At 35.2% G+C, this 14099-nt stretch overlaps 1 protein-coding gene across 1 annotated transcript in view; it reads left to right on the top strand.

Annotated features, from left to right (window-relative positions):
- The window catches only part of Erich3 (glutamate rich 3), a 73368-nt gene that overhangs the window by 32759 nt on the left and 26510 nt on the right, over positions 1–14099 (top strand). The window contains exons 7-9 of the mRNA XM_071618607.1: positions 703–889; positions 6527–6807; positions 11820–12053. Coding sequence (XP_071474708.1) covers positions 703–889; positions 6527–6807; positions 11820–12053 — 702 coding nt within the window. The remainder of the gene's footprint in view (positions 1–702; positions 890–6526; positions 6808–11819; positions 12054–14099) is intronic.

Here is a 14099-nt window from a genome sequence, read left to right as displayed (position 1 = left end):
TCACAACTAAAAATGTGAACTTTTAAAAAATCTTACTGACCTCACAGTATTCTTTTGTCATTATGTACTTTATCAAGAGCATTTGTGCATGTTGCTGCACACGTATCATCTCGACAACTCTGGAGGCTAAGGCACAATGATCGCAAGTTTGAGGCTAGCATAGACGAATTATGGAGACTCTGTCTCAAAATAAAAATAAAAGGGTTGGAGATTAGCTCAGTGACAGAATGGCCCTGAATTCAATCCCTGGCCTGGAAGGGGGAGGGATGGCAAATAACAAGAGACAGGCGTGGACTCTGTGGAGATGTTTATCTTTAATCACTAACTCTCCAACTTACTGTATGATAGTGAATAAATTACAGAACTCTTCTAAGCTTCAATTTCCTCATCTAGAAATAGCAATAGAAATATTCCCACTTCTTGTGATTGTTGAGAAATAGCAAAACTAAGATAATCAGGCATAGTGCTAGAATATAAGAAGTGCTCATATAATGTTAGATATTATTGTATATCAAGGAGTTGTATAAGATATTGAGCATCTATTACAAAATGTGTTTTTATGATTTAAGTTGTCCTCGAATTAAAACATGATTTATTGCACAATGTATTTGCCTAAAGAAAAATGTGGTTGGGAAGATGTTGGTTCATGGTTGCTTTCACTAATGCATTTCTTTTTTCTTTTTTTTTTTTTTTTTATTCCAGAGACCTTTCAGTTTATTTCCAAAAGGCACCATGGTTTTCCCTTCAGCCTCACCTTTTTCCTGAATGGTTTGCAGGTGAACAGGTTAAGCTCCTGTTGTGAATTCAAGCACCGAAAAGGTTCCAGACTTGGAGGCAGACGAGGCTACTTTGGGTTTGTGTGCGTGGAGAGAGCATCTCCTTGCTACAAGTATGGAAACACATTTCCTGCGGTAGAGGGCTGGCTTTGCTGAAGTTTTCTTCTTATGTGTTTATTAATGCATTTCTTTATACGATTTTAAAAGCAAAACCAGTGTATATGAGCCCAAAATATCTACGTTAAAGGCTATTTACTACATCACTGAAGGTTTATATTTGGAATTAAAAATATAAGATTTATAGATGATTATATAATAGAGATAAAAGGTGCTAGTATTTTAAGTCATCTTACTTTTTTTTCTTTTTCCTCAAACTGCCTGAAATTCTGTTTCTGATAGAAAAGAGAGGACAGTTTTTTTTTTAATTTTTTTTTTTTACTTTATTTTTTGATGTTAGTAACTGGTCTAGGATTAAAACCCCAAACACATGCCTTGTACCAAGCATCAGTCCTGTGTGACTGAATATTAAAGGTTATGCATATTAGGGGTGTGCTTGCATTATGATGTGGCCCAATTTGCCTTCTCATTATCTTCATTTCAATCTTATAACAAAATGCATGATGAAAGGTTAGTTTTAGCTGTTGTTTATCAGCTTTCATGTTGGACATTCTCTTTGAAATTGGGAGTTTTGCCTTTGGGCTTTCATTTTTTTTTCTGAAAATATTCATGGGGAATTGACTAGATGCCAAACTAGAACACAAGAGTGAACCAACCAAGTGACATGCTATCATAGAAGTTATTCTAGCAGGAGAAGGGAAAACAACATACTAATACACTAATAATCATGTCACATGGTATTAAGCAGGATAAACACAAAACATGATAAGGGAATTACCAAGAGAAAGGGGCACAAGGGTCATGGGATAAGGAGTTGTCTTAAGTGAGGTAGTCAGGAAACACCTCTTTGATGGTTTTTGAGCAGAAACTAGAAAAAAGTTCTCTTCCTCCTGATAGCTTTTTAGAGAGGAAAAACATGCAGAAGGCATGAAGGAGAAGCATACTTGGAGTATGTGTGTCTCAGATTATGTGACCAGAGCCAAAATAAGGAATGGAACAGTGATAGAAGGTGAGGTCAGAGGGGCAGTGGGACCAAACCATGTAGAAGTTCTAAAGTCATAAAGAGTGACTATCATTCAGAGGAGGATGAGAAACCTGCAAGGTTGTGAGCAACTAGCCCAATCCGACAGGAAATCCTATGGGAAAAATAAACCACTAGAGTGGGGAAAATCTTGGAAATTTTTATTTCAGGAAAGAGATATTGGTGGAAAGAGTTTGAAGTGATTGGATTCCATATATATTTTAAAGGTAGAGCTTACAGAGTTTATTGACGGATAGATTCAGGGCATGACATAAAGAGTAGAATCAAAGTTGACTAAAAAGTTTTTGGCCTAAATAGCTAGAAAGATGTCCTATTAACATGTACTTAAGATAGGTTTGTGAAAGAACAGGCTTAGAGATCAAATGAAGGGGTTTTGGTTTTGGACCACAGTGAGTATGAGACATCTGAGACAATGTAAGTTACTATGTTCACTAGGCAGGTGGATGTATGAATCTGGGCTCAGGTAAGGGGTCTTGGCTTGATATCTAAATTTGAGAAAGGTTTGTATGTAGAAAGCACGGCACTGAAAGTCATGGAATGGAGTGAGATTGCTTAAGAAAGGATACACATAGAGAAAATGTCGGAGAATAAGCTGCACATCATTAAAATTCAGAGGTGGGGGAAATTAAGAGGCACCAGTCTGACAAGGATGGTCAGTGTTCAGAAAGAGAACTCAGACTAATATTTTGGAAATGAACAGATGTTTGAAGAAGGGAATGCTTAATGGACTGAAATATGTGGGTAGATTAAGTAAAATGAAAACTAGAGATTGGACATTGACTTGGGGATGTGTTTGTTTTTGGTGATCTTGAGACAATTTATAATGAAGTGGTAGGGATATAGAGCAATTGGGGAAGAACTAAGGTCCGAGATTATAGACATATTTTTAAAAGAGTTTCCTTTAAAAATGGTAATTTGGTGGTAACCAGGTGAGGGAATATAGGGTTCAAAGGAACATTTTATTTTTTAAGAGGTGATACCATAACATGTCTTTATACTAATGGATATGATTGATACTCTAGAGAAGGAAAATAGATGAAACATGACATGAAGGGGAAAATTGCTAGCACTTTGTGCTTAAGTAGACTAGAGAAGATAGGATCTAGGGCTCACATGGGGTTGTAAACCCTAAGAAGAGAAAGGTCCTTCTTCTATAGCATCAATAGGAACATTGGCATATAGGGGAGAGAGAAAGGTAAGATGGGGGATTACGAAGACCAACTAAAAGTCATCTGCTAATTGTTTCTACTTTCTAAAATACGAAATACATTTATTAGCTGAAGTTGAGGAGGAGGGGTTGGAAATTTTAGGAGAGGGAACAGGTCTGAAAAAGATCATCCAGAGAGCAGGAGAATTGAATGGCCTAGAGCAAAATTGCGGTGCCCAAGTGTACTTAGGGCCCAACAGAATTGCCTTCCAGTTATAATTCACTAAGCTCTCTTCTTATTTGGGGGCAAGTCGTTTAACACATCTCTATTTAACTTCCAGGAAAACTAATGAGCTATGATCATCCTCGTGCAAACACATTGCATTCTTTGGGATGTGTACCCATCAAATCTGTACATTTTTAGCTCTGAGCACTTTATAGGAGGTGTGTGTACTACAACCTGACTGATGACATCTGCTGTTCTATTCAACATCTCCTAGCCTCTGTACAATCCTTTGTGTGATTTCAGATTCACAAAAAGTCCTCTCTACCTTCTTTCATCCACCTTTGCAAATATTATCAAAGTGGTTATGGCATTAAAGGATAAGGCTTGTTACCCTCAATATAACTGTACAATTCTTATAGGAATTGTTTTATAATTGTTTTATATTCCTTAAAGAAATTTGTTAATTTCTAAATCATTTCTTCCAATCAAACCTGTAAATGCTCAAAGTAGTGTTGTTTGATGTCCCCCTGTTGCAGATTAGGTGGAAGTCAATTCAGACATGTTTAAAGGGGTAGGAATGGAAGGGTAAATCTAAAATCTTGTTTATTTGGCCCCTGGCCTATTTGAGATGACTTCGATTATTCCAGGGGCACCAATGCATAGAACTTCAGTGAGAGTTGAGAACTACCTATAAAGAGAACTGATATCACTGGTTATATTGAATATTCTTTTTTTTTTGGAGACACCATTACAATACTTTTAATTATTTTAAGGAGTGTATATTATCTCTTCCAGGTTATTCAAAATGAAATTAGTCTTAACTCATTTTAAAAGGGCTGGTTCTGCAAATTTCACAATATGATAAAGGAAAGATGTGGTCAAATAAAACCACTGGGACTTCTATTTCTAGAAATGATTGGAAATTACCTTCTTAAGGTCTTCAGGAAACAAGAAAAGATTAGCAGTGGTCAATTCCAAAATGTGAAGGTTCTACATACTGCGCTCACCCCTTAATTATGGGAAATGTTTGAAGAGGCACGGTAGTTATTTTCAATTGCTAGAGTGAAACTTGGGAAGAAGAGTTGCCTAACCAAGGAGAATGCAGAATGAGCTTTAGTAATCAAAATTGACACCTCAGATATACTCGGAAGTCAAATAGGTCGTCATGACAAGGGGAGCACAGATGCTACTCACTTCGTTCGTCCAATTCCCCTTAGCAGATGGGCAATAAAAGTCTGTGCATGCAGTAGAGAGGCATCAAAGCTTTTACATTGTCCCAGAATAACCAAAGGTAACAGCCTATCAGAAGCTCCAAGGAAGTGGGCTTGGTGTTGCCATTAATGAGGGAGGAACAGCTTGAACAGAAGGCAATGCTAGTAATCATATTTTGTGAAGAGGCATGACACCTTTATTCCAAGGAAAGCTATGTGCTAAGCACATCACCATTATAGTCCAGAAATATTTATCATGCTTATTATGGGTGAGGTAAGTTTATTTTCTTATTTCATTTTTCTACAGCATGATAGCTTGAGTGCAAATCCTTTTAGCTTCCCCCCCCATGGGGAGATGTTGAAATGTTAAGTGATAGAACTCAGTTCTTGCATTTGCTTATTGAGAGAATGTACTAAGACCAATTCCTGTGCTATTTCAAGACTGAAAGTGGCTGGACTTCAGTGAAATCTTCAGTTTAAAAAATTGCTATTAGATTTGATTTAGATTGAGGACAATTTTCAGATTTTACTATTACTCCCATTGTTCCTGGGCTGACACGTTTTGACTGTACTTGGAAGCCTTTTCACCTGCCCACTACAAGAGACTTAGTTCCCCAGTAGTGTGTGACATGGAGAGAGGGGGCCATGTGAAGTTCTAGAGAAGGAGGAACATTGAAGCTGATGTCTGCCAGACACCTATGCCAAGTCATGGACTGTCTCCGGGCATTGGTGGAAACTTCTACAAATTGTGTTAGTTTCTGGTGAGAGTGGGAACTTTCTCTGGTGGAAACGCAGCTGTGTGACATTTGTCTGTGTCACTGATCATCTTAGCAGCTACACCTGTCATGGAACACTATGTTGTACTCCAGTGGAAGGTGATGGAGTCTAACAGTTTTGAGCAAGAATTCCATCTACATACCTACATACATCCAGCTAATCTTACTGGATGACCTTGAGCAAGTCATGGAACCTTTTCAGCTTCAGTTTCTCCATTTGCATAACAGTGACAATTGTTTGGTATTGGTTTGTGGGTGATGAATCCCTTAAGATACTATATATAGAGTGCCCAGTAAAGAGTGTGGCACAGAGAGTGTATTCAACAATTTATCATTATCATAATCATCATTTTATTAATGTACAGATTATTAGTACTGAAACTATTATTTTTATACTAACTTTAATACTAACTTAGAAAGACAAAATCAATAGAAAACAATTTATTCATATCACTTTTGTTACAACTGAATAAAAACATTTTCTTTTTATGTTATAACACACTCAGATCATCTGGGTGGTTCACCAGATTTGACTTGGCATGACTTCATGACTTCCACAAATTGTTGCCCTTTTTGAGGAACAAAATATTATTGCCATCAAATATTGCTGGCAGACTGCAGTACAGGCTTCAAAAGGCCACTCAAAAACAATAATGTCAGTTCTATTAGAATTAGTGTGCAGACTCCTGAGTTATTTATTTAAAGGACACAATGATGTGTGACTATGTATGTTTCTTAAAAACATCTGTCATACTTATTTACAGTCAACCTTGTATGCCTTTTGTTGTTGTGTTATTGGGATAATAAATTATCAAAGACTGAATGCCATCTTCTGATTATTTTTATCTCAGCTTCCCTATTTATAAACCTGAATGTTCTTTTATTACATAAGTCTCATTGAAAGACTTTAATTATCTATCTAATATTATATATTAGTTTCTACTCATGACTATTATAAGATAAATATCTATTTTATGGTACAAATTTTGGTTTGACACTGTAGTTCTTGGTTGATAAGTTGTTTATTTTGTGGGTAAGATTGTTAAGAATTTGTATTCATTGACAAGATTTTAGTATCAATCATTTATTTTTAATTAAATTTTGTGTACAGTAGAAAAATATTTCTCATACCATTTCTTACTACAATAAGAGATAAGCACTTTAAAAAGTTTTGAGTTTCTACCTTGCCACATAGAAGTTAATAAACACTTTATGCTAATATTTTTCATAGGTGCATTATTGCAATGGGCCTTGACAAAAAACCATCTTCAATGAAACCTAGGAAAGAGAAAAGCACTGATAAAAGAGAAGAACTGAGGAAGGATAGAGAGAATGGGATATCAAGAAGAAATGAGATGGAGGTGAACAAAACCTCTCTGTCAGCCACTTGTTCAGTTCAAGAAATAAATATGGGAGTCAGAGAAGTGAGAACTGCTATGGAAGAAATGGAACTTAAAGGAAAACAAAGACGAAAAGATTGGGAAAACAACCAAGGAAATACTTTCAAATATGGTAATAAATTATCATAGGGCTGTTTTGTTGCTGCTGCTATTACTTAAACTCTTAAAATTTTATCAAAAATATGCATTAAATGTTGCTCCTCAATAGAGATCTTTAGGCAGCTCTGTGTCCTGTAAGGAATCCCCAACCTGCTTCCCTGCTTCTTTGTATGGAGTTCTGCATCCCCTATCTTGGAGGAGTGCACACAGACCCCAAGGGTTGAAGGTGCCTGTTGTGAGGATGAGGGAGTAGAAGAGGAATTTCTGTCTGTGGGAGCCAGAGGCCCTATTGACTTTTGCACAGATCATTTTAACCAAATAGAATTTCACTTATTTCTTTAGGTTTTGAATGTTCTTTTCTTTAGTGCAAATGAATGGTTTTGTGTCAGGTAGGTATAATCTATATGATTATATGCTGAAGAGTATTCCATCACTAAAAGCAGTTGTCATAGGTTCATGGGTCTGGAGGCTGTCTGCCTTTTTTTTTTTTTTTGCTTTTTTCTCTTTCCCGCCCCCTGGCTGTCTCCTCTCTGTTATATATATATATATATATATATATATATATATATATATATATATATATATACACATACATATACATACATACACATACATACACACACACACACACACAACATCAAATATATTTATTTGATATTGTATTAGTCAGTTTTCCCTTGCTGTAAACAAAATACTTGTCCACAAAAAACAAAACCCCAAAACAACAGTGTACAAAAAGTTTATTTGGGGTCACAGTTTCAGAGGTTCTGTCCGTGGCCAACCAACTCCATTTCTCTGGGTCTGAAATGAGCCAGAAATCAGGGTAGAAGGGTGTGGTTGAGGAAAGCTACTTAGTTCATGGTAACCAGGAAAGAGCAGGGTGAGGAGCCAAGAACAAGATATTATCCTCAAGGACATGTACCCAGTGACCTATTTCTTTCAGCCATGCCCTACTTGCCTATAGTTATCACCCAGTTTTCTATTCACACTATGAATCCATCAAATGGATTCATCCACTGGTGATATTACAGCCCCAGGATCTAATCATTGCCTAAAAGCCCCACCTCTGGAGCTTGTTGTATTGGGAATATGCTTTGGAAATATGAGCCTTTGGGCAGACATTAAAAGATCCAAATTATAATATATGTAGTAGGTATAACTATTCCCTGCATTTTACAGGCTGAAATTGGAGAGTCAGACACTAGTAAGAAAGTGGAACTAAGATTCATTAGAGATTTGTCCAGTTCTAAAGCTTAGAAATTCAAACCATGTGCAATCTTCTATTCTGTAAAAGCTCTCCTAGATTCCAGATGGTTGTGGGTTTAAAGAATCAGAAAGAGAGAGTGGCTGAGTGTCCCTTTTATACCAAGGAGACAAAGCCTAGATTAGAGGAACAATGACTACAGGTTGGGTTGGCATGTGGAAGGGCCAGCATCCCAGGTATTTTCTTCCTCATCTCATCTTGTTGCTGCCCAAGGGTTCAGAAATATGAGAGAAAAACCACAGATCTATTTTAGCACTGGACTTCATGTTTGCTTATTACTGAAATAAGGTGCTTTTCCTAAGAGAGATTTCACTCACAATACTTTTACCCAGTTCACCTCTCTCCATGATCCTGCCTAGTTTTTATCCTTATCTTGAACTGAGAATTTAAAATATTGGTAGCAGCATCAATTGCAAAGACATTAACACATGAGGATGTGTTTTCACTTGTTTTAACTTTAGTGACATGGAGGTTTATTAAAACCATGTTGAATAGAAAAAAAAAGGCTTTCAATTTCTTCATTCTTTTTTTTTTTTTTAACCAACATGGCTAGAACTATGAGACATATACTTTATGCCTAAGATAGAGCTTTCCCCAAGGTCCTTTTTCTGTGTTGGCTAGTTAATAGAGTTTAAATAGACATTAAAACAAAACAAAACAATAACAACAACAACAACGAAACCCAGCTGGGCTTTGACTCTGCAGAGCAGCCACTGATGTAGGTAGGAGCTGCAAGAAGCTTGAGTAGAGGTTCATGAAGGAGGTGGCGGCTGCATTGATGTTGACCTGGTTTTAACTCAAGTCCTCTTTACTTGGGATGGGAAACAATAAGCTAGTTAAAGTCTCTAGAAGAAGGAAAAGGAGATGAAGGAGCAGAAAAAATTATGGAAAAAAAAAAGGAAGAATGCCAAAAAGCATCCCACTAGTCTTTTATACTGAAACCATGATTTGGTAACCCAAAGGTGGCTTGTGACTCACAGAAGGCTGATATTTAGACATGATGATAGTAGGGGTAGAACAAAGCCAGGCAGCCTTTCATTTTATATTCTGAAAGAAAACACAGAAGCTTCTGCAAAAGAGGATACAGGGACCAATCTTATGGTTTACTACACGTTCCTTCAATGTTATGCTCTATTTTAATAATGTAACTGTAATTATGTCCTAATTGTGTACACTTGTACTGATCTGATTTTAATCAGGTGCCTCCTCTAAAACATACTGCTGTCCAGGGAGTACATTTTGCATATGATTTCTCTTGCCCTATGATCAGTTCCCTCCACTAAAAAGTCACAATCACTGTTACTACTAGTCTCTGATATTTATTAGGCACCTTCAGTTCATGGCACTGTGTAAAAGATTATTGCTTTTAATTCTATTTATTCATTCTATTTATTCATTGTACTGACCACATTATGAAGATATTAAAGCTTAAAGATGTCAAACAAATTGTTTAAGATCACATAACTATGGAATGCTCTTAGTGTTAGATACGTGACTGCCTGACTCCAAACCCCTCATATTTTACCACTATGTAATATGATGGATGGCATTGGAGCAGCCACTCATGTCCTGTCTGGCCCCCTGCTTATCTTGTGATGGGGCAAATATCTTTAAAATGATATATGTATGTGTTCTGCCATTCAGCTTAATCCCTCCACTTTTGAACTCTTCTGCAGTTCCCTAAAATGACCAATGGCCTTTCTTTGATTCCATTCTATCCCCACTCATCAGTGGGAGGTATGTTCCAAGATGTTCTGCAGATGTCTGAAACCATGGATAGTTCTGAAACCTATCTATATTATGTTTTTTTCCTATAATAATAGTTTATAAATTAGGCACAGTGATTAAAGTAATAATAAAATAGAATAATTCTGAACATATATTCTAATTATTTAAAATTTAGTAATTGTTTAACTTCTAGAATTTTCTATATAATATTTTCATGCTGCATTTGATCACAGATGACTAAAACCACAAAAAATGAAATCTCATTAGAGGGAGGAACTACTGTACTCGGCACAACCTCAAATAATTGACCATGAGTCCTATATAAAAATCCACAGTTACCGAGCCCAGTAGTATTGAAACATTACTGAGGACTCTATATAAAAGCTAGTATAAAACAAATACGCTATCTCTTGTGTGTCTACTTTTATTTTCTCATCAAAAATTGGAGGTTTCTTAATGGCAGCATTGTCTTATTGTAGGGTTTTAATCTTGCAGTTTTATTCTTGTCTTCATAGGACATTCTCAGTGACAGATTGTTAGTTACCCCAGCCAAGAGATGACTATCCTTCAACCTGGCCAGCAATTCTTGAATCAAAATATAAAAGTTTTATTAGTATTTCCTGTTAGTGTCATGAATTATGAACCAAATTCTTCATCTTCTTGCTTGTTTAAAAAGATTTTTTTAACCTTTGTTTTATTTATTTTTATGTGGTGCTGAGGATCGAACCCAGCACCCCTGAACAGGCCAGGTGAGTGCTCCACCACTGAGCCACAGCTCCAGCTGTGGCTTATTTTATAATTTTGTTTTACTGAAGTTCACATTTCTTGTTTAAACATATTAAATATTTTTCATGAAAGTATTTTTGTGAATTCTCTTTTTTTTTGCATTCTTCATTATAGATTTTTATTTCATTTTGCCTTCTTATATCTCCCACATTTGTTCTCCACATTAACAGAGCTTTCTTTATATGCATAGGGCATCTATTTCTAAATTAAGTTTCTTTTATTGCAGCAGGGTGGACAGCTCTCAAGTAAAAACCCAAGAGGCCCCACCACTGGAAGAGAAGCCAGAATATCTAATAACTAAAACTCACAAAATTGAGAAGTCTTTATTTTCCCTGTAATTTTTATGTTAAGGATAATTATTTATTTGCTTAATTGGTTCTGCATGAGATCCTTCTGCTCTCTATCTTTGGCATGTTGTCACTTCAAGATTTTTAGGGTTTTTTTGGTGAAAGAAAAAGGGAAACAATTAAATATGAAAGGTGAAAAATTATAACCACGAGGGACTTCTGGAGTTTATCTGATATGACAATTTCCTTTTCCTGCTACAGATTTGTTGCACCTCTGTTGGGAATGAAGCAAATTTGTGACTGTGACAAGAATAGTTTATTTTGTAAGAATTTTTATACTTGGAATGTGACTATTTCATTTATTGTAGTGATGAATAATGTACATGATTTCACTCTCACCTAGGTATAGAATCCTTCACAATGCTTTTCTTAACGTCCATTTGGTTCTCAAAGGATGTACTATTCATAGCGTTACTTCTCAGAGCCTTTGAACTTATTAATTGAAATTTTCCACGTCACTGTTCATTAACTTGATATCCAAATATTTTGAACATTCTTCATATGAAATATGACCTCATTGGGTCTCCAAATTAACTTTCATTATTATAATACTGTTCTCTTCATTTTTAATTTACTTCTCATTTATTGTCTTATCTCAAGTTCCTCTCATTCCCTTTCGGTCATTGTAGATGATGATGTTCATTTGTAAATGAACTTTTATTAGGTTTCAGTCTTGTCATTTGGGGCCTCATTTCTTTTGTGCTCTCGGGTACATAACTGATTGCTGTCTTCGATCACTTCCTGTTACTTTTCCATGTTCGCTAATTGTGTGAAAAAGAAGCAGCAAAGGAAGGCCCCCAGAAGAGGAGATAATGGAGTCAAAGTTCTCATTAAAGTGAAATAGGTTAAGTATCAGGGATTCTATCTTCATTCTCACAGTGGAGATTTTTTTTTTTTCAGAATATGAAGAAGATTTTGAAATAGATGAGGAGAAACAAGATGAGAAAGCTAATGAAGAAGGACAGGCTGGTGATCAAATGAATGGAATATCAAAGTCACCCTCAGAGGATGAAAAAGATAATTTAGGCCCTGAGGAGAGTGAAATCTTGTCATTGAAGGCACCAGATGCTGATGACAATGTGAAAGATGAGGATGATGGATGCTCTGAGAGTGAATCGGAAGAGAATAAACAAGGCGAGTTGTTTGGCTTATCGTTGGCTTGGGCTGCTAAGTCAGTGTGTTACTGCTTTTCTCTCCCTGATATTTAATAAGATAATCTTTCTTTAAGCAGATGTTTAGAACATGTTACATAACAACAGGATGCTGGACAATCAACCTCCCATAGGTATCCAAATTTCAGATGTGTTCCTTAATCCTCTTTCCTTAGTTTGATGGAATTTTTCAATAGGTTTTTTGTCAAAGCTTGTGATACATCTTCAATTTACTCAGAAAGAAACTATATAATTTTTATCACAATTTTCTCTTACACACACACACACACAAACACACATACACACACACATGCATGCACACCATTTTGTGCCTTTTGAAAAATGACATGTAGCTCTTGCTCCGTAAAAGGAAAAGCTGAAAATTTGTACCTTTAGTTCTTTCTATTTTTTCCCTCATTTTTTTTCTTTTACTTAACTTACCTTAAGCACAGAATACAAGCATATTAACCTCATGGAAGAGTTTGTGGTCTCCTTATAATCTTTAACCATAAAATGACTCCAAATGTTCACAGAGAAAATACAGTATTCAGGTAGCAAGAGAAACTTTCATTACCCGAGGCATACATACATTTTTAAGACATTTTAAAATATCTTAATTCACCAAATTCTGTTCAATACAAGAAGAAATACATTTTTTCTGCTTTGTCCTATAAGAGGATTTGGCCAAGGCTCTGTGGTTTCTAGTTAATCAGATATCTTTCTTGGTACATATTGAGCATTTCCCAGCAATAGCAATAAACCTCTCTTATATTTACGTATTTGTATGTTTTTGTAATTTGCTTCTGACTAGAGAACCATGTCACATTACAATTATGTTTTGAGTGGCTGTCCATTTTTTCCATTCTTTTTACCCCTCAAAATTTTTTTCCTGTATTAAATCCCATAATTTTAAATTTATGGAACACTTTAGGATAATATGAGCAGGGAGTAAGTAATCAAGTAATCACAAAGCAAATAGTTTGCAATTGCACCGTCTTCAAAAAATAATTCAAACAATTCTAAAATTTTATGCACAAGTGTGCAAGGCAATAATAATGACAATGATAATAATAATAAAATAGAAATCATTTAGAGTAAAACAGAAATAATTTTGCTAGGAAGCTGAGATGGAACTATGACTATGTTTGCAATAAAAATCTAATCCTGAACTTCCTTATAGCCAAGGTAAAAAGTAAAACAATTCAAAAAAATTAGGATGAAGTTAACTACTAGTAAATTTGAAAACAAGATTTTCACTCATTTTTATTAACTACTTAAGATTAATGGTTAGACACTAAAATATATTTTAATGTTTTCAATCAGGCCTTCTCTATATAATTTCTCTTAATACCTATGTTTTATGTTTCTTAGATTAGATATGCTTCATATATATATATATATATATATTCTCATTTTGAATGTGAATTTTGGAATTAAGTTTATGTGCCTATAGGCATAGAGAAGGTTAAAGAAGTCAATGGAAAAGTGATATCACCTGAGTCAATAATTTTAAAGCAATTACACAAGTGACTTGAACCTGGAAAAGGATTGAAAATGTGTTTGCATGTAAATATATCTGATTTAAAACATAAAAGACTCTTAATTTTTTATTTCTACAATAATGGTGGGAGATTTTCAAGTTGTTGGTTTCATGAAGATTCTGGAACTCTGAATATCAGTCACCTAGGGATTAGTTTTGAGCTATGTAATCATGTTGTTTGGGGGTATTGAATGGATTCTTCTAAGACAGCATAATTTGTGTGTGTGTGTGTGTTCAAACAGAGAAGGATGTTAGCAGTATTTCAAAAGGCATCAAATTGATAATGTAATAAATCACATAATAGCTTGCTGTTTATTAAGACTTACTATGTGCTAAGCCTTTTACTAAATGTTTTATATGACATTTAATTTACTTCAAATAATTTGGAAAAACACTTTTTTCTTTTAATCTCCATTTTATAAATAAATAAACTTTGAAATGGTAAATTAAGTAATTCCCAAGGTCACATAGCCAGAAAGTAGTGGAAAC

Source organism: Marmota flaviventris, chromosome 10, assembly GCF_047511675.1.
Source record: "Marmota flaviventris isolate mMarFla1 chromosome 10, mMarFla1.hap1, whole genome shotgun sequence".
Lineage (NCBI taxonomy): Eukaryota > Metazoa > Chordata > Mammalia > Rodentia > Sciuridae > Marmota > Marmota flaviventris.
The sequence above is the reverse complement of the archived record's forward strand: the minus strand, read 5'-3'. Positions and strand labels throughout refer to the sequence as shown.